The sequence below is a fragment of the Anthonomus grandis genome, chromosome 3 (genome assembly GCF_022605725.1).
Source record: "Anthonomus grandis grandis chromosome 3, icAntGran1.3, whole genome shotgun sequence".
In the NCBI taxonomy this organism is placed as follows: domain Eukaryota; kingdom Metazoa; phylum Arthropoda; class Insecta; order Coleoptera; family Curculionidae; genus Anthonomus; species Anthonomus grandis.
In genome coordinates this window covers 44,918,094-44,943,380 of record NC_065548.1, presented here as the reverse complement: position 1 = coordinate 44,943,380, position 25,287 = coordinate 44,918,094, and the positions used below count along the sequence as shown (strand labels likewise).

General features: G+C 33.1%; 1 protein-coding gene across 1 annotated transcript in view; it reads right to left on the bottom strand.

The window, feature by feature from the left end:
• LOC126734081 (cytochrome P450 4C1-like) overlaps nt 1–25,287 on the bottom strand; it is an 80,843-nt gene that overhangs the window by 50,714 nt on the left and 4,842 nt on the right. Inside the window, exon 2 of the mRNA XM_050437590.1 lies at nt 5,391–5,594. Coding sequence (XP_050293547.1) covers nt 5,391–5,594 — 204 coding nt within the window. The remainder of the gene's footprint in view (nt 1–5,390; nt 5,595–25,287) is intronic.

Here is a 25,287-nt window from a genome sequence, read left to right as displayed (position 1 = left end):
TGGTTGTATTGTTGAGATTTTTTTGCCTCTTTAAGTCTACCTTATCCAAGGTCATTTAATTGTCAATTGAAACCTATATACCAAGTCTTTTTCTTAGTTTTCTTTCATTTAAACAAAAAACTAAGTGGCGCCCTCTTATTTAATAGTTATAATCAAGTTTAGATTCTTTAATAGCCAGTCATAAGTGAACCTTCGAACAATCCCAAGCCTCCAAAAACTTTGAGCTACCGTCTACAAACTCTTGGCAAAATAGTAACACTGTAAAGATAACGCCACAATTGTTAGAGCTTGCTCTAGTTTAAGGCATAATTACCTCTAGAAGGGCAAAAAGGACCGTTTCGTCTTCTTTGCAAATGGGCAAAAGTAATTACTCTGCCTTAACGTTTTTACACCATGCACCGTTTATAAAACTTTGAATAGCTATACATCCTGTTACAGTTTATTTTCTTCAGATACATAAAGAATAAGAAAATAAAATAAACCCAAAATATTAGCGAAAGCATAGCTCGATTACAGAACTTTAAAGGGCAATTTCTAAGTTTTCTGGTGCTAAAGTTACTAAAATAAACAGTTCTTATTTCAGTATTAATTCTATTTTTGATATCTTCTTCTTCTTTTTCCTCAAATACAATGGACTCGCGTCGTATTTCGACGGCCGTCCAATATTGTTGTTTATGGACCTACAGTTTAACGTGGGTTGCGAAACACAATGTTTTGTTTTTATAAGACAAACACAAACAACCATGATTGCATCGTGAACGCTTTACCCACGGTGCTACCGGGGTCGGCTTTTTGATATCAATAATTTTCAACCCTTATGATAAAACTCAAATTATTAATTTCTTTAATTGTTTTAATTTCACTAATGTCACAAGTCATATCCTAGCCAATAAGATCCAAGTTTATTCTTCTATATCCCCACTAAAACCATTTCTGGCGCGAAAATCTTTGACCTCTAGGAGTCAGAGTGGAAGAACAAGTCTTGGAAGTAGGTTGAGTTTTTGGTATTTTTGCCAGTTGTACTCTAATGAAAAGTTGAAAACTCACCTTTTTGAGTATTTAAGTTCGTGGATACTAAATGCCATACTGCAATGGTGCAGGATTATAAGTGGTGTAGTTATATCCGAACTTTTTCAAGGTTCTTTGTTTAGTGTCCAGTTTTGTGTTCCCGAGAAAAGTCCTAATATTTTCATTTGGCATCTTGGTTTATGATACTCATATACACTCTACATATTACACATATAATTGTATATAAGTATACTCAAGCATACAGTTAAAGTTTAACCATCAATGCTTATATCTACTTACTGTATTGGTGATTCCTCAATCTGGGTATTCTTCCACTTTCAGGCTTTTTTTTCTTCATATGGTTTTCATCCACTAAGTACTATAAGAAGTAAGAAACTCCACTCACCTACTCCAATAACTTCCACAACATCTACATTGACATCTACTGTTAAACCGACCCACCCCGGGTCCTCCAACTCAATCATGCAGCTTTCTTGGAACCAGGTTTGATCAATGTTTGTGATGTATAGTGAACCATGCAGTCAGCAAACCACCTAACCAGTAAACCAAAGTCCTATCAACATTTATTAGCTTTACTGTATTAGTTTACTGTTTAGTATATTATACTGTAATATCCAGTTTAAGGGATATTTTAGTAACCAGTTCTACGCATGGAAGGAATGAACAAAAAACACTTTGAGGAACATTTTACTACATTCTATTACAGCGTTCGTAAGTAACTGTCCAACATCGACCTTTAATAGTAGCACTCTTAGTTCTACTCAAGACTAGTTCACACTATTACACTGGAACCTAATTACCTTAATCATACGATGTATACATTCACAACAACTATTCTACTACAATTACATAACAACCATTCCTAAAGTAAACCTATAACAAAAGCTGTCCTACATATTAGGAAATAATTAAATACAATTTGTTTAGACTAATAATAAAATATGTCCTAGATCTATGTTACATTTATTACTACACCTATTACAATACTAAATACTAACCTCAAAATTACATTTTTATCACCCTCATTATTAGATTTCACTACTACATTGTTGTTTTGAATAGTTTCATAATAATTAAGTGTATATTAGTTATTTCATTATAATAAACCGTATAGATCTGTATATATCTAGAAGTTTTTAGTACAATAAACTGTCTAAAAAACAAGAGTTCGTTAGGAGATGATAACATACCTATCTCTATTCTGAGAGAAGAACTTGCAACAAAGGTAAGCCTGCCACTAACTCACATAATAAAATGGGGTATTTCCTTACACCTACTAAAAAAAGCTCTTATAAAGCCAATTTATAAAAAACATGACGGTAACAAATTGGACAACTATAGGCCTGTATCACTCCTGTCGAATCTTTTGATCAAAATAAAAATTTGACAATTATACAGGTTTTAAAGCAAATAATAATATCTCTAAATAGTGGCAAAGTAACTACAGCCATGTTTCTCGATCTATTCACGGCTTTTGATAGCGTGGACCAAAGTGTACTTTGCTCTTAGCTCGAGCGAAGTAGCATAAAGCGGGTGGCATTGAACTCAATTGTATCATAACTTCGGGCACGCGAACAATGTGTAACCACTTTTTAATACATGTACAAAATCAAATAAAAATAAATATACCTTTCAGTGCGGTTGCTTATATATAATACTGTATGAAAATCAGAAGTAAAATTAAAAGGGATTTAATAAAATATTATTTCAGTATATATTCAATTTACATTACAGTGCAAACTGCCAAGAAAAAACTTTAAACACTAGACAATAATTAATAAATTAGGAAGGCATTAAATAATATAAATTAGCCAATAAGACTAGTCCCAAAATCCAAATAACAATAACAAATCAGAAATTATGACATTGCTTACATATTATTTTTATCTGGTTTGTTCTGGTAACCCATTGTGCAGATTCAAGGACAGGAGCTGACTAAGGTCCAATCAATAACATCATGATGAAGCAATTAATCCTGACAAGGCTGTAACTTATGATGGGAACATCATCTGAGATGGCTCGAAATGGCCATCATGATGTGCCATGGCCCTTAAGACTTAATACTTCGCTTAAGACTGGACTTGACCTATCTGGGTTAAGATCTTACCTAAGATTTCACCTAAGACTTTTATAAAGTGTATTGAAGTAATTTTTCACATTACATGGCTAGTGTTGCCATGAGGTAACTATGAGGTCGAATCTCAACCTCGAGAAATCGAACTTGTTAGCCTGAAGACCACACCATTTGGAAAGAGAGCCAAAACGCAATTTCTGGGTACCTCTTCGATGGATAAGCATCTGACGCAGGCCCAGTTTAACAACAATTAAAAATACAACGTTGCCTCATTTAGATTTAAGTTGCAGCGAGTATGGAAGTCGATCTAATCCCAAAAGGCAAAGTATTCAAATTACAGTAAAAACAATGGCAACAGCAGCCCAGTATTGAAAATGCCGATACCTAAAAAAATTAATCCTTGAGCATGGCGTACGTGACCAATAAACAAAGAACAGACAGATAGAAAAATCACTTTAGTCAAACAGAGAAAAAACTAACCCGATTCCAATAAATTCCTTAAAATTCAAAGCGAAGAACAGCTAACGCCATCTAGAAGTTCTTATTTTTTACAATGCCATTAATCCACTTTACACTAGATGTCGCGATCGGTACTATCTTCATACAATATAAAATTATTACATTATAAAAGCAATAAAAAAAATAAAACGCAACAAATGTGTCATAGAAACAAACAAATCTAGAGTTACTTTCACATCCGAAACTACTAATGTAATAAAGGGGTTTTTAGGAATCTATCCTGCGACGACTCCTTTTTATAATGTACACAAATGACCTTGTTTATACTACTGACTTTGGTGTGGTGCAGTGTGCTGATTGATGAGATTGTGAGACACAGTGATGAGAACAGATAAAATTCTCTGAGACAGCAGCCATCTAATAGGGTTCGTTATAGCCTCAAGGCATTTTTAAGAGATAGCTCATATTATAGTCTTAATGAGTTCTTTCAGGATGGTGATATGCATGGAGCACTCAGTAAAGCTTTTAATGAGGCAAATCATTTTATCTTATTTAAGTGTATTTTATTTATAATTTTATTTGAGGTTGTGTGGCTATTTTACTCATCCTTTCATTGTCATCTTGCGCATTTATTTTGTGATCTTATTCTGTGTGTATTTTTGTATTAGTATAAGTTTTTTTTAAATTTGTATAAGGTTTTTTATTAATTTTATTGTATAAATTATAAGCTATTTTAGATTTTAGTTATCTAAGACACGGTTTATATTCCATTTGGGATCTTAACTTAAATATTAAAATGTTAACATATTGGACTGAATAAAGATTTATATTCAACCCTTATTATGTCTGGGCTTACTTTGCCGCTGTCTTCGCCAGTTCGGTTGGTAAATGTGAAGGTTGAAAGCAAAATGTTTTGGCATGATCATGTAGATCTCTTTAAAACGAAAAGGCTGTATACACCGCAAGAGCTTTTAACGCTTTACATGGCTCAGATTCGCTTACCTCTTGTGTTGCTCTCACATATGGAGCTGTACAGCCTTTGAAGCTATTTGATTCTATCCAAAAGAGGGCCATATGTCTTATAAGTTATCCAGAGAAAACTAGAAGCTTGGACAGTTTAGCGCATTAATGGAAGGTAGTGGAGTCTTTTTTATCGCTACTATCACAGTTATTGCACTTTTAAACTGGCCCATATCCTTCCACCTAGAACTATACATGCAAGATCTACTCGTAAGGTAGATGTGACTCATGAATATTGAGTGCATTTGCAGTCGTCTAGAACGTCGGTATATCGGGACTCCTTCTTATGGAGACGTGCAAGTCTGTGGAATTAACTTCCAAGGCACGTCTCTCCCGAACATGCAGAACTTCTAGAAAAATATTCACCGACAGCTTTGTGTCCACTGACGCATAGTACTCGAGTACCATAAGATTTTCCCTTTTGTGCCAGTGTATTTCGCAAAAAATAATTTTTCCAAACTTTCTCTCCTTAAGTTCCTATTCATGAACAACAATTTCATGAACCGGCAAGAAGCTAAAACTGTTGTGATTGGAGCTCCACAACAACGTCCTTATGGTGCATTGAATGTTTCTTAAACCCCAATACATGTTTTCCTTGGTCCACTTTCCTAACATCTGGACTATCATTAACGCGAGTAAGATGAAATAATAATTATGAAAAACTTTAAAAATGAGTTAAACTTCCTTGACAAACTGGGTTGACTTTATTAATTTGAATAGCTGCCACTAGTCAGTAATATGATACATCGTACAGTTATAGCATAGTGTAATAATTATTTAACATTGCTATTTTTAAAAAAATACTTACATAAAGCAAAGGCTAAACTGTTTACTCCTAAAATCCTTTCCACATCTATGTAAACTTTACCTTTATTAAGGCATTTGGGATGGTTCATTATAATTTTTAGTTCTTCGGCATTATTGGTAGCATAACAGTATATATGCCCATTCCAAAAGTTAAGTGGTCCTCCTATATATTTAAAGCACCAATTTGCAATAGCCAAGACGTTTCCTAAAATAATTAATAATAGAAATAATTACCGAATAAGTGGGTAGTAGATTAAAAGTAAAATTAATAAACTGATTGACAATTCCATATTTATTTATGCACCATATTTATATTAGTGACTGGCTGCTTTAAACAAGAAATAATATCAATGTCGGCCCACTAACACATACAGCTTTGATATATTTTGGTGGTCGTGAGAATGTATATGGGTGGTGAATCCGTTATTAACTATTTTATGAGAAATTTATATTAGGATTCTTTGAACATGTATAATATTGGACCGATCTTAACCGTCGTGAATATACCAGCTGTTCTCTGACATCTCGGTGGCGCAAGCGGCGACATTTCTGGAAGAAGGCTAGCAAAAGTTGCGAAACTGCGAATCATAAGAATGGTCTAGCTAATATATAAAGAGCCCTTGCGGCTCGGCTAATTCAAGTCGAAACATTGGCACGTCATTAAAATCGAAATAAATAGTAGGAAATAAATTCAGTGTATATAAATGTTTTAAGTAGTCTTTAGTCATCGTATTCAGTATTCGGTATACGTATGTATACTCGTACGTATGTAATTGGTTGTTGTTAATTGATAACTAATACTTGAGTACAGGAACGCGAGAATTACTGACTGGGCCGGATATAAATCAACGCTACGGAGGAACTTACTATCCTGTGACGAAACTATAAAGAATCATGATTAGCTTAACTACATATCTGATAAAGTGTCTGAAGCTATTGCAACAGCATATCATGAAAACTTTTCACTGAAGGGGCAACGGGACAATCACGGCACACCTTGGTGGAACAACAATTTTAACAAAATGCGGTCTGAAGAACGCAAACTCTTCAACCGTATCAAAACCATTAACAACTGGGAGCTATATCGTAGGACGTTAAACGACTTCAATAAGGCTATACGTAAAGCTAAGACGGATTCACGGAGAGATTATGCCAGTACGTCAATGAAAAGCCTTGCAGTGCAAGGGTCTATAAAGTGCTCTTAAAAGAACGTGAACAGGAGCTTTAGAGCCAATTTAGTATGGGGGTACATTCCAACGTGCTAGAAAACCACCAATGTAATATACATACCGAAGCCTAGCGAATGCGAGGGCTTTAATACCGGACGTAACAAGGAAGGTAACAGATACCATAAAGGAACTCAATAGGAAGCACCTAAAAGCCCTAATAGAGATGTATACGGGCCAGTGTAGACTGCGTCACCACATGAATAGGATTGGTTTGATGGAAGTCGCCGAATGCAGACTATGATAAGGAAGACGAGATACAGATGTCCGGCACTAGAGAGAATCAGGCAGACTATCTTCGGCAATGCCTTACCTAAGACGAAAGACAAAGAATGCTTCTCTCAGTCAAATTAAAGAACGCTTGAAGAGAGCGGACTTGATTGGGGAAATATAAACACCTAGGAGTGAGCCACAATAGATCTGGGGTCACAGTGGAGGGACACAAACTGCCCCACTCACAACAAACCTAACGTATGTAATAAATCACTAAACCAGTTTTGCTCATCGATTGCTTGCTTTAATTCAGTGAAGTGGAAAGGAAGTTGTTTGGAATCACGATAGAATGATTTGCATTCGATTTTGTATTTCAGCTTTTAATAGGTCTGTTTCTGTCTCAAAAACATTATAAAGCATAAAATAAATATAAACACAGCAGGGCCGGGAGTCAAGTATTTGGGGGTCTACCTCGATAGTGAGATGGCGTAGAACAACTTGCTAATTCCGAAGGATAGTCAGCAGAAAGTGTATAAGATTTCACTTGACAGGTCGCCTCCATAGGAACGATCAATAGTGACGACGGGGGTTACCGAGGTTTACAAACAGGGACCTACTACTATGTCAAAAAAAATTTCCTTTCACAGGTGGTGAGGTGGATAATGTTATAAAAATATGATATACATCGGTGTAATACAGGGTGTCCCGAAACTATATAGCAATGTTTTAATAGCCGCATCTTTGCCTAAGAATAAGACAAAAACTTCATATACAGGAATCTTGAAAAGTGAATTGCTTTCTTGTTACAGGCTGTTTTAGAATTCCTATTGAAGATGGTTTTTTGTTAATGTTTTCGAAACGCCTCGTCTTTATTTTTTTAATCAATTGATCTGGTGTGAGCTGAAGTGTCACTTCACGAACAAAACTGGAGTTTGGCTGCATTATATGGAACCCGCTCTATCAGAATCATGTTGGTCTCCTTGAATCTGTTCAGCGTAGATTTGCTAAGTTTTTGGCCTTCAGGCAGGATGGCATATATCCGGTAAGAGGGTTTGATCATCGGCAACTATTGGAACGCTTCAATCTACATCCACTACATCTCAGAAGAATGATCTTCTCTGTAAAATTCCTGCATGGGTTACTGAATGGATTCATTGATAGTCCTGTACTTCTTTCTGGTGTACGTTTCATGGTGCCTAGGCTTAATGCTAGACATCCCCTAACATTCTTTCTGCCAAGGCCTCATACTAACATCCTGTTGAAATCGCCACTATATACAATATGCGCTATTTTTAATCGGATCTGTCACATGTGCGATATAAATTTCTCTCCGGTTCATGTGATTAATGATATCTTGGTGGATCATTACTCTTGGGATTAGGGCCCATGTGTTTAAGTTATAGTTAGTAGGTATATTGCAGTTAATTTAATTTAATTTTGTTGAATATGTGATTATCTTGTTAAACTTTTATAATTGGGTTTTTATATCATATTAATAGTTATTTGTTCTAATTTTTTGGATAACTTTTGAGAATGTGACTTTACTTTACTCTTTTTCTTTTCTTTTCATTCTTTTAGGTTTGTTTGTGTGTGTTTTTTTTTAACTATATTTTTCATTGTTTTGCAACTGTTTCCTGTTATTGGGAAAGTTGCCTGTTGGAAATAAAGGCTTATTATTATTATTATTAATATTGATTAACCAAATGGACAGGGCCGCATTAAGATTCTCATTCACTTACACTTACACACGCGATAAATTTTTAAATCCTGTAGTTGGTTGTGGTTGATCATATGAGAATATTCCCTTACAGTCTTTCTGCAGATCGTTGAATATATTTCTTTTCTTAATTATCAAGGTTTTCGTAGACGAGGAAAAATCAAAACTAAAATTTCTTCTAAATCCTATCCTGGGTTTTAGGTAAATAATGTTACTAAATGGGGCTTTCATTTAAGGTCATGAGGGTGAAATGAGTTACTCTTGCGGGGCCCGGAGCTTACTTCGAACCTTTGTTGGACTTCTGGTTCTCTTTCGTCTTCGACTTTTACAAAAAGCAGCAAAGCTGCAGCTGAAGTAGAAATCGGTATTAATCGGCTAATGACCCAGCCGGGAATTACCATCCATTAATTGTAGGATTTCACCATTTCTTCAAAACTCATTGGATTGAAGATTCAAGTCGTATTTTGTTGATTATCCTGTTAAAGAAAGGTTAAACTAGTTTTAGGAAGATGGAGTTAAGGGCTCATCGAAAACCGTGGTACATTTTGGTACATACATTGGTACATACATTGAGGAATTATTGAGTGGGAATTGAGAATTAATCATAGAGTAATTAAAAGTATGAGAGGGTTCAATCCCATAGTGACAAGTGGACACCATCTTTACCCTAAACTCGATTGCAGCGTACGGTTGCGGTCTAACCGAAGTAAAATAATTGACATTTGTCACAGTCGGTAAAATAGTCTACTGTAATACCGATCCGTCATAGAAATGAAAGGCAGGCTATTCAAAATTTTAGAATGGCGCGAAATTTAAAATTATTGACCCATTAAATCAATTTTTAACAGCATAAAGGCTGTGAATCTACAAACTCTAAAAAATTATGAAAGAGTGCAAGTGTCTTAATTTAATTTTTGAAGAGGCTAAGAGTGATAATGTTTGTAATTTAAGTTTATTTTATACATTTTTTAATTGAATTCGTTAGTGTTTTGACATTAAATTCATCAAATTTTCTTTTAAGCTGTTAAGTTAATGCATTTAAGCCCTTCAAAAAAATAAATTGTTAATTGCACTTTTTCATCGATTTCTAGAGAATGTGAAAGAGATTTTGAATTTCAGCCCAATACGCTATCAAAAAAAGATTTAATGGGTCAATTATGTAAGACAATATTTTAGAGATTAAGTATAATATATTTAGTCCTATTTTGAGAATTAAATGCTCGATACTAACAATGTTAATTTCACTGTTATCAACAAATTAACAAGGGTAGGGGTAGAATTTAAGTCAATTGTAAAGTAAGTTTATAATTTATTGTCTTAAAAGGGATCCTGATACAATTTGTTTTTGTGCTGCTTTAGCACAACACTGTCCGTGGTATGTATTTTGCTTTTTCTACATTTTGAGGATATGATACAAAAATTACAATTTATCAAATTTATAATTTAATTATTTATAGACATAAGAACTATATTTCTCAAAAATATGCCCTAAAAATTTTACGTTTACTACCTACTTTTTTAATATATAAAAACTAACCCTGTAATTAAAATATTCTTTATGGAGAGTATGATATTAAAAATTAGTTGACACTGATGTATACCCTAAATTCTAGATGTCATCGGTCCTTTTTCTTAAATATTCAAAGAGAAGCCCTGGATCTTACTCCCATCTTATCGAGGTGAGGTACCTCCTTGAGTAGTGGACCTGGTAGAATGGAAGTTGTTTCACTTATTGTGCTTTTGGTACTTCCTAGCAGCAAAGCACTGATGAAACCTTTCGTCAGACCTAGTAAAAAGTGGTATAATGTTTATTCTGAACATTATATTGAGATTGCTGGATTATGATAGCAGGTAATAAAGTCAATGTATCTTCCCAAGGTACTTGTGCCTCAACCAGTACTGGGGCATTTTGAATAATACTTGGGCCAGCAATTGGGAAAGCACACTTTCTTAAATGAGTATGTATAGTACTAGTAAATGAAATATCATCAAAATGGTCTTGACATAAATAACACCTTGTTGAGGTTGGGCTTAAACCAAGTATTTTATACCATTCGGACCTCCTAATAATGTCACTTTCAGGAAATTTAAAGAAAATTTTATTTTTGTATGAATCTTCAATAGGACAATAGTATGTATTAGAACAAGTGGGTACCTTGCATTTAAAAATTAATTTTCCTGCTGAACACGAAATGGCAAGGAACGAAAGAAAATCGATAATCTAATGACAATTATGATAGAAGTTGGCCCTCGATGCCGTCTAACCGAACTAAATTTCTTAGGTTAAGTTTTAAAACTTGATGATCAAATTAGGCTACCTTTCAAACACTCTTTTAATATTCATTTCTCTATGGAATCAATTTGATCATCCAGAACAACATCTAGCTGGATGCTACTAATAGGAGTAAATCTAGTTAGCGAGGTACACTTCTCAGGATATCCGAAAGCTTATTACAGTGTGTGTAGAGTGGAAGGCATAGTCACGCCTGGGGGCAACTAGTTCCGGTACAGTGGTGTAGCCGCACCAAAATAATTTAAGTACCTCCTCAGTCAGTTTCGTTCAGTATATTTCTTTCATTTTAATAATTATTACAACTAACCTAAAAGTTAATTTTAATCAATATTAAATAAAATATAATCTGCTCTCAAATGAAATAATTTATTCTTGCCTCCATTCTTCTTAACCCAACTCAAAATATAACTTACTTTCTTGTAAAATAAATCAAACATGTAAATAATTCTTTCTTTGAAAAAAAAAGGGTGGAGTTTTGCCCAAATGACTACATAAAGTATTTAGCATTTAAGATGAGTTGTGAGCTTATTGCAATTGCATTAGGTAACCTCTAATGCATAAATGCACAGACCGCGGCCCGCGAGCCGCATTAAGGTCGGGGCACACATATCCGTACCGAGGACGCACCGTGCCCGCAGCGCAGCTCGGGCGTGTCTCGGTTGTCAACAACACTATAGTAATCATATGGCGAAGTCTTAACATCCACCCATAAAACCATTAACCCCTATAAACTGTTTATCTATGAGTGCACCGTGCCCGAGCATGTAGCACGCACCGCATCCGTGACGAGTGGGAATAGTTTTGTTTAATTTTGAACGGTGACGGTGCGTTGTACGGTTTTGAACGAGCAATAAAATTTAGCTATTCAAAATGGAAATTGAAAGGTTAATAGAGGAAGTAAGGAAGTTTCTATCACTGTATGATTAAAAAAATGAAAAATATAGGAATACAGATTATAAGGACAGAGTGTGGAAGAAAATTTCTTTGGAATTGAACATAAAAGGTGGATCTAAATTTATAAAACATATTTTAAAAAAATTTAAATCGAAAAATTGTTAAATAATTTGTAGTATATTAGGTAGATTTTGGCAACATCCGGTTGTCTAGATGAGCGAATTTGTTTTAGTAAGCGGCTATTATAGTTTGTTCCAGTTGTAATTATTTTATACACCGTGAAATTGATTCTTTTTTCTAAAATGCATTACAGCCCATTTTACAAAAACCAAACGAAGATTGAGGTTGATATTTGAAGTGGTGTGTAAGATCAGGTGTAAAAAAATGACCTAGAAAATTTTCTAATTCATATTTTAGGATAGGAGACATGCAGTTTTTTGAAAAGCTTTTATTTAACTTGCAATGTATGTATGTATGTATGTATGTACATATGTAACTAACTATGTATGTTCGGTGCAAATCTTGAAACTCAAATTTGACCAACTTCTAGTTGTCCGATTTTGGTGAAATTTGGAACATATACATAATTCCGGAGACAATGAAATATAGTACTATTTAGTACTAAAATTAACTAAGGTCGGTACTTCTATATGCATAAAAAAATATTAATTAATTTTTCGAAATAAAACTTCTTCAAGTTAAAGTTTTTATTCAAAAATTTTAATTTGATTTTTACTTAAATAACTCGTAACGATAGTTGTATACGCAAATTCCAATTACTCAATATACTAGATTTTTATTTAGTTTTTAAATTTACATAAGAAAAGGTTACAAAGTTTAATTACCAATATTTTTACCACTAGATTATATATAAGTTGTTTGGGATTTTCGTCATAGAAAATATTTTTTTACGGCGAAGAAACCAAATAACTAGTAAAAAAACATGAATTTGATACTATCTAGATTTTATTTACTACATTTTAGCAAAAAAGATGCAACATCTAAAAAAACTGGCAAATATGATCCATTCATTAAATTATTTAAATTGCCAGGGCTGTAATTTTCCTGCCAATCTACGCTGCCCTACACAGAACTAAAGAAATCTTTTAGTTGTTCTCGTATTGCGAATGCTGTATTTGTTGATCATTACCAAATTTCGAGAACATTTTTCTTTGAAATAAATTTAATGTACCAACTTGAATCTAGCGCCCAAAAATGCTAAGTCAAGTAACATCGCTTGCCGCCTTTATATAAAGTTCAAAACAGTAGAGAAATCAAGAGTTTTCTAGCGCGATGTGAGCAAGCGAGATAGCAATAGTCCCGAATTCTCGATTGCTCGCGTAGGTAGATACACGAAGCTTCCAGAGTCGTATGCGCGGTATAAAAGCCACGATAACCGCAGCGACAGTTTGGTTTTAATTTGAGTGAAGTGTCAACTAAAAGAAATAAGCGCGAAAATACAAAGCGAAGTAATAAGTGATTGATAATAAGTGCAGTTTAATAGTGTTTTGGGGGAGGCATTAGTTCTAGTGTAGATTTTAACTCGACTAGCCGGTGTCATATATTTTGATCCACAATCAACGTAGATTTCCTGTTGCAGTGTTAACCCGTCAAGTGCCGTGTATAATTGAATTCTGAAATCGTAAGTAAAACTGTGTTATTAATAAGTGTTTCTCTACCTATTTAATCGATTTCAATCAAATTAAGCTTTAATGTTGACCAAATATTAAAATAAAACAAATAAAATACTTTTTTTTTCAGAATTTCTCTAACTGTAAACCTACGTCATTATTTTAGATATAAAATCTCTATTAAAATATTAAAATTTCTGAGGAATATTATTTAATCGATTATTTTTGATAAATTAAAAACGGATGAGTAATTTAAGTAGGTACTGTAATTGTTTTTAGGTGCTGTGTTAATCCCCTCAAAATTAGAACGCAACATGGAGAAGCTAGGACCTAGTAAAAAACCTAAGGTTAAAGATGAAAATCGGCAGTTTCAAGAAATTTGGACTGAGAAATACTTTTTTGTATGGTCGAATAATAAAGTTGTTTGTTTAATTTGCAAGAATTCTGTTGCGATTGCAAATATAATGTAAAAAGGCACTATGACATGCAACATCCTTCTTTTACCAAGTTTACAGGCGAATTAAGAAAGCAAAAATTGTGATCCTTAAAACGTGAGCTTATTGGTCAGCAAGCTATGTTTACAAACCCATTCAAGATTCAGAAACAGCTACAGAAGTTAGTTATGAAATTTCTCGAATGATAGCAAAGCGAAGTTGCCCCTTCAATGATGGCGATTTTGTAAAAGAATGCTTAAAAATTTCCGCTAAGGAAACGTGTCCAGAAGCAGCAAAAAAGTTTGAGAAAATTCAACTAACTATCCAAAGACGAATTATGTCTTTGTCAGGTAATATTGCGGAACAATTAATTGAAAAAACTAAGATCATTGAATTTTTTTCATTAGCACTCGACTAATCCACTGATATTAGCTCCAAAGCTTAACATCTCATATTCATACGAGGTGTTACTCAAGATTTTAAAGTCTTAGAAGAGTTATTAGGAATGTGTTCATTGAAAGGTCAAACCAAAGGAGGTGATATACTCATTGTACTTTTGGATGAGTGTTCAAAAACTGATTTAAACTTATCAAAATTATCGGGAGTTGCGACTGACGGTGCTCCTTCGATGATTAGTGTCAATTCCGAGCTAGTTCCTTTGCTGAAAAAGCATCTGCAAGAAAAAAATATAAACGCTGAAGATCTTATGCAGTTTCACTGCATTATACACCAAGAAGCCCTGTGTTCTAAGAAAATTGAATTTCAAAATGTCATGAAAGTAGTAGTTTCGACTGTAAATTTCACAAAATCACGAGGACTCAAACTCACAGACAATTCCTTGATGACATCGAAAGCGAATACGGAGATTCACTGTATTATACAGAAGTAAGGTGGCTAAGTCGTGGATTGACATTTGAACGATTTCTAAATTTAATAGAAGAAATTGGAATATTTCTGGCGAAAAAGCAAAGGGATGTGCCGAAACTTAAAAGGTGGGATTGGTTGTGTGATTTGGCTTTTTTAGTTGACATTACAAATCATTTGAATGTCTTGAACACACGGCTTCAAGACAAAAATCAACTGATATCCCAGCTCTACGCTTATGTATCATCTTTTCAATGCAAGCTGACACTTTTCAGATCACAATTGAATTCTGGAAATTACATCATTTGCCGAATTATAAGAAAATGGCTGAAAAATTCAACAAAAGTGCGATTAATTTCAGTTATGTAGAAAAGCTAGATATTTTGATTCAATCTTTTCAAAACAATTTTCGGAGTTTAAAAAAGTGAAACCTCTGTTGGATATATTCAGCAATCCTTTCACAATTTCAGTTGAAAATAGGCCAGACCCAATGCATTTAGAAATTATCGACATTCAAAATGGCCAAGATTTACGCAACAAATTCAGCGAAGGAGACTTGCTGAATTTTTACCGCTGCATTGATAAAAATATGTACAAAAAGTTGCGCATAACCGCTATGAAATGTTCCAGCTTATTTGGTTCTACCTATATATGTGAACAAACTTTTTTAATACTAAACAAGGTGTTCAACCCAATAAAAATTATTTCCCTTTGCAGTTCCCAATACTAAAACAGAGTTGTTAAGAATTATTGGCATGGCAACATTTTTGCCCATCATGTCAAAAGTCACTGCTCCGCTTACAGAGTTAATGAAAAAAAAATGATTTTGTCTGGAATGCTGAACATAAACAATCACTTTCTCAATTGAAGCAACTGTTGGTATCATCTCTATTTTAAAGTATTTTGACTCGTCAAAATCTGTAGAAATTGAGACAGATGCCTCTAAGGATGGTCTTGGAGCATGTTTACTATAAAATGGGCATCCCATTGCATTTGCCTCAAGAAGTTTATCATCTACAGAACAAAAGTATGCTCAGATTGAGAAGAAGATGCTGGCCATTGTTTTTTCTGTTCAGAAATTTCATTTATTTATTTATGAACTCAAAATATATAATAATTAATTCTGATCAAAAGGTATCTTTTTTTAAAAACCAAATTTTTTAGCTTCTTGATCTACTCTTTTGCAAAGAATGAGGTTAAGGCTCTTAAATTATGACATTTTTGTAACTTATAAACCTGGAAAATTTCTGTAGCTCACGAGCATTTTTATCTAAAAAATGCTTGACAAGTGATAAAGAGTTCACATTAGCTATTCACTCTGTAATTAAAAATATTCCCATATCTGTCGACAGAAAAGAACAATTTCGTCCTTGTAATGATTTTCAATTGAAGGTTGTTATTGATTATTGTACTAATGTTTGGCCAGAAAACAAACATTATATTCCAGAATTTGCTAGGAATTTGTATAAGATAAAAGAAAGTTTAATGGTATTGCTGTTGTTTTGTAAGAAAATTGTGGTTCGAAACTCTTTGTTCTTTGATATGCTAAATTTATTGCATGAGAGTCATGTAGGTATCGAAAAATGTAAAGCCAGAGCCCATTAACTATTCTAATGGCCAGACATTAATGTTGATATAGAAAACTATAATAAAAAGTGCAAACTTTGTGAGGCATTTTTTCGAAAACAACAGAAGGAATCTTTAAATTTATATCCTTTACCAGAACGTCCTTGGGAGAGATTAAGTCTGAATATTTCTTCTTATGGTGGAAAAAGTTACCTAGTCATTTTTGATACTTACTCAAACTGACTCGAGCAAATTCATAAAGGTTCTTAAACATATTTTTTGTACTTTTAGCTCTTCAGATTTTGAAATTTGAAAATCACAACAAAAAACCCGAATTATCCGCGCTCAAATAGTCTTGCTGAAAAAAGCTGTAGGTATTGCAAAAAGCATTTTAAAAAAATCAATAAGTGATGGTTATGCGGATGTTGCAATGTAGCAATATAGAAACTCTCCATTAAGACATATAGGGTATTCGCCTTCTCAATTGTTAATGAGTAGAATCTGTAAAACAAAGATTCCAATTTGTATTGACTTACTTAAACCCAAACTGTGTCAAAATTTCATTAATAAATTAAAGACTAGGCAACAAACTTATCAGAAATATTATAATGAAAGTGTCAAAAATGTAGATCCTTGATATCCTGAGAACAATGTTACAGTCTACGATTATGTTCAGAAGCAGTGGGAAAATAATAAACATCTTTTACCTAGCTCTTATTTGATTGAAAAGCGGTCAAGTGATCAGGCGAAATCGCATTGATTTAAAACCGTCTTTAAATATATTTGTCCCTTCATCTGAAAATGATAATGTAGATCTAACTGATAGGGTTTCTTTAACTAATAAGAATGCTGTTAAAAATAATATTGCCTTATCCAGCGACCAGCCCCAGACACTTGACCAAACTGTCTATGATCCTCCAGATCTTAGATCTAGTAAACAATCTTTAGAAAGTCCAGTACCTATTGAAATGGCTTCCAATTTGTCAAGCCCTCAATTTTGGACTAAATCAACTACTAGGTCTGGTCGTAATATTAGGGCTCCGAACAGACTTAATTTGTAAAGGGGAGGATGTATTATACAGGGTGTCCCAAAAGTAGACGTCCAAACAAAAGGAGGCGATAGAGGAGGTCAGTAGCAATCAAAAAAACCCCATATACTATTATTCGATTGCTGATGGTTTAAAAGTTATTACCGTTTTCTGTTTTTTATAAAAATAGTGTCATGAATTCTGTAAAGAACTCATAGAAAGAATATCCTCACGTATTTGCGTGGTATTTGTTATGAATGTTGCCTTAAATAGTATACTTTTTCATAAGTAATAATTGCATGCAAAACAATTGCTTCTGTCACTACTTAGAAAATGATAATTTTCCAATGTGTTTAAGTTTTACATACACATTTTTGCGTTTGAATTGATGCTGCTACAAAGCACGTGTTCGACCAAAAATAAACAGCTATCAGAAAAAGTTGCTTTATTTATGCAGATTCTTTACGGTCAAATATTTATGATAAGAAAACTAAACATTCTTTTTCAAATAATTTTTAAGATCAACTGCTGATCAACAAAATCTTTCTGGTTTTTCAACAAATTAGGCTTTATTTCTTATACTTAGACTGTTTGCTGTTTCTATTTTCAGAGTTTTTCGTGTTTTAACTCCTTTGCTACTATTACAAGTAAATCTTCACAAATGGCTTATAGTTCCCACGAATATGCAGAAATGCACTATGTTTATGGGCTTTGTGATGGAAATGCTCGAGCTGTTGCCCGAGAATATGAAAGACGCTTGCCCGGTCGAAATCGCTATCCTGACCATAGAGTTTTCATAAATGTGCATCAGAGTTACTTGGAAGGCATCATTCCTGGTCAGCCACGGAGAGTAGGAAGACCTAGAAATGATAACGATGAAGATGATATTGTGGAATTTGCAACAGAGAATCCAACAACAAGTGTTCGTCGCATAGCAAGACGTTCGGGACTTCCCAAATCCACAGTTCATCGAGTCTTACAAAGAAATCTGTTATATCCTTATCATGTGCAACGTGTTCAAGCACTTCTGCCCACTGATTATGAAAAAAGGATTCAGTTTTGTCGGAAAATGCTGCAGCGTAATAGAGAAGACTCTAATTTTTTTAAAAACATTTTGTGGAGTGACGAAAGCAGTTTTAAAAGAACAGGGATATTTAATATACACAATTTGCATTATTGGGACTATGTTAATCCTAATATAGTGAGAAATGATCGTTTTCAGCATCAGTTTTCAGTCAATCTATGGGCAGGGATTATTGAAGGCAAATTAATTGGACCATTCGAGCTACCAGGAAAACTTAACGGCGAAAATTATTTACATTTCTTGCAACATAACTTGAACAATTTACTTGACGACGTATCTGTAGCAACACGGCGAGACATGTGGCTGCAACACAACGGAGCTCCTGCTCACTCTGCCCGCATCGTAAAGCAACATCTTGATACTACTTTTAATAATCGATGGATTGGAAGGGGAGGAACCATCTAATGGCCGCCGCGTTCGCCTGACCTGAACCCCTTAGACTTTTTTTATGGGGATATTTCAAAGAACTTGTTTTTATCAATGAAAGCCAGACTGAAGTAGAACTGCGAAGAAAAATAAGACAAGCGGCCAACGTTATTACCAACAATGACAGAGCCTTTCGGTGCATAAAAATTAATTTCATCCGCCGTTGCCGAATGTGTCTTAGGGCAGGTGGTTCGCATTTTGAACATTTATTGTGATGTTTAATAGCAATAAATTCTTTTTTTTTTTCATTATTTAGAATTAGATTATTTAGTATTACAATATTTTGATTTTGTCCAAAAACGATTAGTTTAATAAAAATGTCAATCAAAAAAGGCTCGTATCACTTATCTGAAAGTATTTCACCATATGAGAATCTTCATTAAATAAGTAACTTTTCCTGATAATTTTTAACTTTTTGTAGTAAATTTGTTTCTGCCAGGTTCACTTAAAAGGCAAATAATTTTTAAATAAAAATTAAACATATTAAGAAATTGTTTTTTTCTTACTAGTGAAAGAAACAATTATGCATCCAAATCATATTTATGAAAGGGTGCACTCCTAGGGTCACACTCGCACTAAATACTAAGTAAATAAATTATGATATTTTTATAATAAATTTTTTGCATGATGCATGAAGCGATTTTTACAAAAATGAGAAAAATGGAAATAACTTTTAAACCATCAACAATCGGATAATAGTATATAAGGTTTTTTTGATTGCAAATGATCTCCTCTATCACCTCCTCTCGTTTGGACGTCTACTTTTGGGACACCCTGTATAGAGTCATATATGTATACACGCCTTTAATATTAAGTTTGGCAACCTTGCCTATTACATGTCAGTATAAAGACATAACCCAATTTAGTTCTCGTGCTTTTTATGTAACCTAACCTAGTAAGGTACGTCGCATGTAGTAGTGATATCTCATAAATCTCGTCAAGTCTAGTGCCTTTTGTACTGAATAAACGATTAATAATCGTTTACTTGTTTTATTTCAGTCACAAATTATACAAAGGACCTATTGTTTTAATTATGTAGTTTTAAGTTTTAGTAAACCTAAGTTTGTCCTATTCACATGTATTTTAATGTAAGTTTTATGCCTTCAAAGTCTATTTATTTGTTAATTAATTAAGCATTTTATCATTGTTGTAGATATCATTTTTGTTTATTTTTATTCGTTTTAACCATTTAACTTTGTCTGAGGCACTAGACATAGTGTCTATAATAGACTAGACAAGTTTGACAGAACCTCCTAATAGTGTAAGTAAAGTGTTAATACCTTTCGTAATTTAACACCTTAAAAATTAATTTTAATCTATATCTTAGAAGTTCCCCTAGTTTTATAGTACCTATCCCTGATGATGGACATATTGCATATCCGAAACATGTTGGATTAATGGTTTTTAAATAAATTTAGTGGAGGATGACCGGAATTCTTTCAGTTACCCATTAAACAAAAAATTCTTATAGTAAAGAAAAATTGTAGGTAGCGTTCCCTATGTATGGAAGATCTATTAAGATTAAATCTAATCTAATTAAATTTCGCATACGAAAAAACCTCCAGATACCAATTTTATTACAAATATAGGGATAATATAAAAAATTCTTTAGAAACAAAAATTACGTACTGTATGTACGGAACGAATCATTTCCGGATATAGGATTTTTTTTTATTTTCAGGTAAGGAAACCGTCGCGCGTCGTAAATTTTTTCGCAATATTAATGAAACACTGTATAAAATAATTTACTTCCATTGAAAATTGACTATGAGATAAAAATAACCCATCATATATAAAATTTTACGTATTATTGTATTTTTTTATAATTAAAAAAAATATTACGAATACCCTATGTTTAAAAAATCACAAAGTTTTCAATTTTAATAGCTATTTATATACAAAAAAATTGTAAATATAAATATAATTGTTAAAACGGTGATTCTATTATTCACGAAATTTTATAAAGATTCGCTAATTAATCCCTAAACAAAAGGTATTAAAATTATTTTTGAAACTAAATATATTTATTTTATTATTTTTTCTCTGGGCATTGAAAATTATCTGTGTTTAAAAAATATTTCTAGTAGAAATGTGTAAACAAATAGTTAAAATTATCTCTTCCCTGTGGGGCGACTCATTTAAATGGGCGACTCACTTAACCCCTATACTGTTTATCTATGGGGCGACTGTCTGTATACCTAGACGTACATTGATATAAAATGATTCAAACTATATTACAGCTAATATATTTACTATTATATTTCGCTATACTCGTCCAATTAGATTACACGCGTAGTCACACTATTGAAACTTTGTCGAGCACATTTTAAAGCTGATTCATATAAAAAGCCAACAAAAATGTTACCTGCTAGTCCCATCCCCTACCGTATGTGAATCATTACACTGTTGTGCTTTGCCGAGTAAATACGAATTTGGTTTTGACTTAACGAGCTTATAATTTAAATAAAATGCCGAAAAGACGTAGAAGTGTTAATGATAGTGAGAAATTAGAGAGGAAGCGGCAAAAGCTTTTAAGAAGTTTGGAAAAATTAGACAAAAAACGTCAGAGAAATGGGAATAGAAGCAGTAGTAAGTGTTTTAAAAATGCTAAATTTGGGTAAAACCGTTCAACCCAATTAAAAAACATAGGCTAAAACCGTTAAACTCATAATAGCAGCTTAATATTATATAAATAAGTATAATATAGCTGTTTTCTGCATGGGTAAGTAACCGATAATATTTTAGGTGAATCAAGCTGTACATCTGATTCAGAGAATGCTAGCGCTAGAAGTAGCGATGAGCAAACACCGCAATATTTAGAACCAGAGGTTATGATTAATGAGTCTGGTAGGTCTCCCTCATGCGAACAACAATACCAAGAAGTAAATTCAGAAGTTCTGAGACTTTTGGGCGAGGTACCAACAGGAAGTGAGCCAGTTTTTGGACCGGATGTTCATCAGGCTTGGAACAAATTGGATGGCAGAGCGTTGGAACAAATATTTAACATTGGGATTAGAAAAGTCAGAAAAGGAGGATATGGAGAGAAAATACTTAATCCCTCAAAATATTTCTGGTTTACGGGCTCCTTTGCTAAATCCAGAGTTGGAGGCATCTCTAGAAGAGTCCATTAAGAAGGATGACAAATATGTTTCTACCATTCAAAAACACGTTGGAGTGGCACTTGCTTCGGTTGCCAATGTAATTGATGGAATGTTAAAAGAAAATATAGCTGCCTCAGAAACAGCCCAAGTTAATTTAAACGAAAAAATGTTACCTACTATAGTAGATATTGGTAAAATTCTATGTGACGTATTTCATATACTTTCTACAAATCGAAAATATCATATAGAGGCTCATATGAACCACACAGTAAGAAAAATTATTAAAGAAAATAAACCAGATGAATTGCTGTGCGGGAAAAATTTTTCAGAAAAATTTAAAGAGGTTAAAAACCAATGGAAAACAGGAAAAGAAATGAAGAAGACCTATTCATCGTCGAAACAACTGCCATAAACATCAAATAATAGGGCGTTCTCTGATAAGCTTATCAGAGGTAATCCTACTCAGAAGCAGTCGATGTCTTTAAACTATCAACCCAGCCTCCACAAAGGGAAAATGAAGGACCGTCTTCAGAGAAGAGACCGGTATCAAGGGAAAGATCGACTGAACAAACAAGCTTATTACAAACGCAATTATCAGAACTTACCTTAGAAAATAAAGGTAAGTTCTGATATATATGGTGGAAGATTAAAAAACTATATTGAAAATTGGTTACATATTACTTCTGACAAAACCATTTTGTCATGGGTAAATGGGTACAAAATTCCATTTACTAGAAAACCGTTTCAAGATAGTTATTTTCCAACCAAAATTCTGGAAAATGAAATAAAAGATTATATAACTGCTATATCAGAATTACTCAACAAAGGGGTAATAAGAAAATGTAAACCGTTAAAAGATCAGATTTTATCGCCCTTTTTTCTTGTATCAAAATCCGATAAATCCAAACGTTTTATTTTAAACTTAAAAAGTGTAAACAAATTTCTTAGTCCCCCTCATTTTAAATTAGACAACTATAAAACTGTTCAAGATTTAATATCCAAAAATATGTATATGGCCACAATTGACTTGAAAGATGCCTATTATATGGTAGGTATAAATAATAAACATAGAAAATATCTTAGGTTTGAATTTCAAAATAAACTTTATGAAATTAATTGCTTGCCTATGGGGTTATCAATGGCTCCTTATGCTTTTACTAAGCTTTTAAAGCCAATATTTAATTATTTTCGCTTAATAGGTATTTTGGGTACAATTTATTTAGATGATATTTTTTTACTGGGAAAGACTAATCAGGAAGTAGAAAAGAGTGTATCTATCGTTTCATTTATTTTACAAAAACTAGGGTTTATAATAAACAGGAAAAAATCTAAATTTAAGCCGGAACAAGTGTGTGAATATTTAGGATATATTTACAATAGTCAAAATATGACAGTTTCTCTTCCTAAGAATAAAAAACAAAGAATTAAAAATGCTATGAACGTATTTTTTGAAAAAAGAACATGTAAAATTAGAGATTTATCTAGAGTTATTGGGTTGTTAATTTCCGCTTGTCCAGCTGTACAATATGGGTGGCTACATACTAAAAGGTTAGAACGAGAAAAATTTCTGGGATTAAAGAAATTCGGAAGTTATAACTCAAAGATATCGGTATCCAAAATTATACATCAGGAATTGTTATGGTGGAAACTAACCCTAGATAAATCTTTTAATGACTTTAGTTGTAAAAGATATTCTTACGAAATTTATACAGATGCGTCAAAAACGGGATGGGGTGCTGCATGTAATACAGAAACCACACCGGGATTTTGAAGTCAAAATAAAATGAAATATCACATAAACTTTCTTGAGCTTTTGGCTGTATATTATGCCTTACAGTGTTTTGTTTCAGAAGCAAGAAATTGTAACATTCTTCTCCGTGTAGATAACAAGACCGCGATAGCATACATAAATAAAATGGGGGGCATACAATTCGAGAAATTAAATAGACTAAGTAGGCAAATATGGTTATGGTGTGAAAATCGAAAATTAATGCTTTATGCTTCATATATTCCTTCAAAAGAAAATACAATAGCAGATAATCAATCTAGAAATCTCAATTTTGAGACAGAATATTCGTTAAATAAATTAAATTTTACACAAATTGTAAGACAATTTGGAAAGCCTAATATTGATATATTTGCTTCTAAAGCAAATGCAAAATGCAAGAAATATATTTCGTGGTTTAAAGATTCAGGAGCTATAACATCAGATGCATTAAATGGGAAGCATTTTGGAAATTCTACGCATTTCCCCCTTTTCCTATAATAGGACGCGTTTTAAAAAAGATTGTAGAAGATAAATCTAAGGGAATTCTTGTAGTCCCATATTGGCCTAATCAGTCTTGGTTTTCACTATTTATAAGACTATAAGTAACAAAACCCTTGATTTTTGAACCTAGTAAAAAACTCCTTTTGTCTCCATTTAGAATCAGTCATCCGATGTGGAAGAACATACCCCTAGCAGCATCAATATTATCAGGGGATCGTTTATAGAAAAGGGGATTCCTGAAGAAGCCATACCGATCATGTTAAAATCAATAAGTGAATCGACACTAAAGCAATATTCCGGAACTCTTCAAAAATGGTGGCTCTATTGTAAAAACAAAAAGCTGAATATTTATAATACAAGCGTCGGTAATATAATTTCTTTAATAAGTAGTCTTTTTAATAAGAATATTGCTTATGCTACGTTAAACGCGCTTAGATCAGCTTTATCGTTAATACTAAATATTTCTAATACAGATGAACTGTTAATAAAGCGTTTTTTAAAGGGAGCTTTTCGAGTAAAACCAAGTTTTTCCAGGTATAATGTTACATGGGATCCAATAATTGTTTTAGATTTTATCGAAAAATGGTATCCCTTAGAAACGTTGCCTCTCGAAAATTTGGTAAAAAAGTTAGTGATGTTAATGATGTTAGCCTCGGGGCATCGAATACAGACCATTTCTAAAATTAAATTAAAAAATATTTCACACAGGGAAAATGGTATACATATATTTATAACTGATATATTAAAAACTTCAAAATATAGTGGTGAGCAACCAGTTTTAAAATTTGGTCTTTTCAACGAACGACCTGGTTTATGTGTTGTAAGGACATTATTTAGGTATATTGAGGCAACTCAATCAATGCGAGGAAATGAAGAAAATTTAATTTTAACTTATAGAAAACCCTTTAAAAAAGCATCTTCGCAGTCTATAAGCCGCTGGATAAAAGACGTTATGAGAAGTAGCGGCATAAATACTGATCAATTTAAAAGTCATAGTGTTAGACATGCAACTACTTCAGCGGCTTCTAGAGCGGGAATAAACATAGATAACATAAAAAATTTAGCAGGTTGGACAAAGAAGTCTGAAGTATTTGCTAAATTTTATAAGAGACCTCTTCAAAATGACTCAAATTTTCTAGAAGTTATAGTTAA